Source organism: Acyrthosiphon pisum, chromosome X, assembly GCF_005508785.2.
Source record: "Acyrthosiphon pisum isolate AL4f chromosome X, pea_aphid_22Mar2018_4r6ur, whole genome shotgun sequence".
NCBI lineage: Eukaryota > Metazoa > Arthropoda > Insecta > Hemiptera > Aphididae > Acyrthosiphon > Acyrthosiphon pisum.
In genome coordinates this window covers 61,024,304-61,028,880 of record NC_042493.1, presented here as the reverse complement: position 1 = coordinate 61,028,880, position 4,577 = coordinate 61,024,304, and the positions used below count along the sequence as shown (strand labels likewise).

Below are 4,577 nucleotides of genomic sequence, written 5' to 3'. Positions count from 1 at the left end.
TCCAGACATTTCAATCCAAATGCCTCAGGCAGATAACTAAAGCCCCTTTTGATGTAACAAATGATACCCTCCACAGGGACGTCCTCATTCGGACAGTAAAAGACGTCGCCAAAACTCTATATAAACGTTTCCACCTTAACTTTCAAATCACCGAAACCCTCTCATCCAAAACCTATCTTGCCGAACAATCCCGGGCGACCCTGGCCGACGTTTAAAGCGTAGCTGGTGCCGTGACCTACTAGTCGACTAGTTGACTAGTCCACCATCCTGCCATGAAGTGCTATTAATGAATAGTCTCTTCAACAAGTCAACCATGTCCAATTACCAATATATTATCATTATCTCCATTGTACTTATTGTAAATATTTTTTTATACAAATTGTACAAATAAAAAAAAAAAAAAAAAAAAAAAGAGTCTAGGAAGAGATGTAATGCCTTAATTTCAGTCGAAGTTGATTGTTGAAAAGTGTGCAAATAAGACATGGATTTAGTGAAAACTTTTAAATAAAGAGATTCAATTTTGGAAGAAGAATTTGAAGATGAGGGAGTGATCACTTTAGACGTATCCTTAGTCATTGTTGAGTTCCTTAGGAACTTTAAGATATCCTTAGAAATTAGTAAAAGCAACCACAGCTACACAGATTTTGAACTTAGGAGATCTCCGTGCAACTTTAATATACCCCTTAACATTTAGTAAAAGCAACCAAAACTATAAAGGCGTAAAATGACGGTTGATCATAATACGGTGAAATCAAACCTTTCTAAAATCTAACAGTTCTACAAATGATGCCAGGAGGATGCGCTTATCTAGGAACAATATAGTTGAAGATGAAATTAATAACATTTTCCTAATATTTATTAAGCGTGGCAAACAGGTATCAAGGATTTTTGAGCTTTCGTACGATACGATTTTGGCGCTTTCGTGCTAAACTACTTTTTTACTTATCTCATTTTGGCGATTATGTCTTCCACCAGTACAAACAGCACGAGGTCCGCGATCTACCGCAGATAGATTGCCTACCTCATAATATACTGCTGTGAATCTCACGGGATAACGTCGGTCGAGATGGCTATACATTAAAATGTAATGTCATTTATACTTAAAAAGATATTGCTTCCACATCATATTACACCTAAAAGGAGTTGAATAATCGGATTTTTTTTCCGAGTAACGTATATCTTCCTATAAAAATAAAACGTTGCAAGATAGATATACAGGATTTGTGGAGCCACGAAACAGCCCCACAATTTGCAAACAACTATCCACGGGGGGTGGAGCACACGGGTGACAGCTAGTAATATTAATTATATATCGAAACGTTCACAATTCATGATAATCGTACAATACTATATTGCATTAAATATTATTAAATAATAAGTAATTAATGAGTAAAAGTAGATATTATGCGAATTGCGAATCGAGGCTTCGTGGGTTCACATCTATTAAAGTCTTTTTATTTTTATTATTTATTAACCCGAGGCAACTTAGGCCATTGGGTCTTTTTTGAACTGTGGCGGAGAGTACTGTAGGTTTTTGTAGACGTGTGTTTTAGTTTGGTAGAATTTTCAAGTAGGTACACGTAGGTATCTGCCATGCTAGGGTGGGGGATGATGGCCTCTCTCTTCTCATCTAGTCAGACACCGTGACTGACCGAAGAGAGTGTCACCCGTGACTGAACGTTCGAACCGACACATTAGTCTGCTCGGCCACTCCGTTCCCCAATTGATGTCTAAATAAGAGCGACTAATATTATTATTCCTAAATAATTATTAACTAGTACCTAAAATACGACATATTCGTCATAGGTATTCGTTTTTATATATAAAATATAAACAGAATTCTTCGTAGAAATATCTTATTTTTTTCTTATAATATTTTCTATATTATACGAACTCATTATGACTTTTGTAAATAATGTTTTTCTGGATAATAATATCAACATTCAAAATTAACTTAATTGAGAATATTAACAATAATATGAGTTGATTTTAAGTTCACGTAGAAACAAATGAGTTAAGTAAACTAACAGCGAACTAGTAAGGTAAGGATATAAGGTAAAAATAATAGTAATTAACTTTTAACTTCTCAACTCGTTAATGCACAGCCTTGTAAAAATGTATAAAATGTTCAATTTTTATAGCCGAGAATTGAAAATTCAAAACAAGGTATCTCATAAGTAGGTCATACTATTTGATGTTCATTTTTTTTTATCATCTGAACAAACATTAGATATACAAATTAAACTAGGCATCTTAAACACCTTATGTATAATTGTTATTACGCGTGGCCTATTACTGTATGCATATAGGTATACAAAAAATAGACAAAATGCTTAAATGTTCAACTTTGAGCCTTGGAGAGGGCTTCTAATAAAAAATTGGATTGTGTTAATACTTTTAAGAGATTTTCTGTACATCATACAATTTTCAAAATATGTTTACTCCTTTTAAAAAATTTGAAGGCATTGGAAAATTTCAATTTTTATTAGTACTTTTAAATTATTGTCAATAAAATGATTTTTGATAACTAAAAAAAATTGTAAATTTAATACAAGATTCCTCTCATGTTGTTGATTGTTAATTTAAAAAGAATATATGAGCGTTTATCCATTATAATTTTTATAAGCGTCTAATGTTAGACTTAAAGTAGGTATCTAACGTTTTTGAGCTATACACCAAAAGTTAAAAATGATTTTGACTAATAATCATTAATTTTTTTTTTTAGACGGTTTGAAAACTACAGGCACGTAGCTAAGGGGTGGGCTGGGGTGGACCGGCCACCCAAAATATTTACAGGCCACCCTGATGGCCACCCCATTACATTGAAATATTGTTGAAATACCCAAGGCTCAAATAATTGGATAAAAAAATTAAACATATTTTAACATTTCTATTATCATATTTCTTATTTTTACATAATTTTCTTTCCGAACACTATGGTCAGAATACCAGATATCAGAACTCAGAATAGAAATCGTTCATACATACTCGTCGTATTTGTCGTATTAACGACGACAACAATGCATCTATATTAATTATTATTATAAAGTCACAAGAACTCGCAGGTAGGTATTCCTATTCCAGTAAATCAGCATTTCCCATCGCGGCATGCATGACTTGTTAGTGGGTACCAGGATAACTATTATGCGAATAGCTAATAACTAATAATATATATGCTATGTACTATATCTATATATATACCTACTTATAATCTATAAATATAAATTGAATTATCAAGGTCTAATTAACTATAACAAAGAATAAAATAATATATGTGATATAGAGTATTTTAGTACAATTTATTTTATTACAACAGTGATCAGCAAATGAGTGTGCAGCCCGCATAATATTATTATTCACTTTTAATTTAAACATGTAATATTTAAAAGTGACAATAACCTAACCTAATTATACTACTTATTATATTCAGAAACTACAATTTTATTATATTATAAACAATATACCTATAGATAAACATAATTCTATTAGTGCCTAGTGTGGAGTAAGTAAAAATGCTGGCCACTCGAGAAAAATATTGGTCATAACTGTGCCACCCTAATTATTTAATCCTTGTTACGTGCCTGGAAAACTACTGAGACTTTTCTATTTAACCTCTCTAATGTATCAACTAGATTCAAATTCCTATGAGAAAAATGCTAATGTAAAAAGTTGATGACAGACAAAAAAAAAACAGAAATCATTCTAAAATATATACAATCTTTCACTGCGCCCAGAATCTAAAATATTTAAACTCAATATTTTATATAGAAATGTTGTTTAACTTTTGATCAAATTAGATATTTTAACAAATAATAACGATTTTAGTGGACTTATTGTAATTTAAAAATATTATTCGTGACATGTAAGTACATGAAACATTTACTACGAACTTATTTAATTATAATATTTTATACACAAATAAATTTACATTTATATATTTTACACATGACATTTTCAAGGAGAGTGATTTGGCAAAAACAATCCATTCTATTCTACTACGATTGGCATTATAAATAACTTTAATAGCAAAATAAAATAAAAATATATCTTAATATTTTATAAGTTATAATATAATATTTAGTAGTATAGGCTGACAGACCGTTTTCGAGTCAAAATTGTTTTTGATTTTCAACGTTATAATATCCGTATAAACGTATAGTAAACGCATTCACACCATTACTATTCATATCTTGATGTTAACTGATACTAATTTATGAAAACTAGCTATTATAATACTTATTATGTTTTCCGAAAAAAATTAATTAATATTGTACCTATTGTATTACTAATTGAAAAAATAACTGCTAAATACTGATGTATAACTTAAAAATGAATTAAACAATTGTTTACAAATTTTCTATTAAGAATTCCTTAATATAATTTACGTATTTATTTATTTGGTAAAAAATTATATGAAATAAAGATATAATTGTCATATTTTGAAACGTTGTGTATTAAATATTGTAAATTGATACAATTTGGGCTCCACAAAATGGAAATTTTACTTTCTCGGAAACTGTTTGGTTACAAATTGTTTGACTTCATTTACATTGAGTAACTAAACGTCAAAACTTTAC

General features: G+C 30.1%; 1 protein-coding gene across 1 annotated transcript in view; it reads right to left on the bottom strand.

Annotated features, from left to right (window-relative positions):
- The window catches only part of LOC100167449 (uncharacterized), a gene marked incomplete in the record, with an annotated part of 64,425 nt that overhangs the window by 17,723 nt on the left and 42,125 nt on the right, over nucleotides 1-4,577 (bottom strand). The window contains 1 exon segment of the mRNA NM_001163205.1: nucleotides 2,158-2,168. Coding sequence (NP_001156677.1) covers nucleotides 2,158-2,168 — 11 coding nt within the window.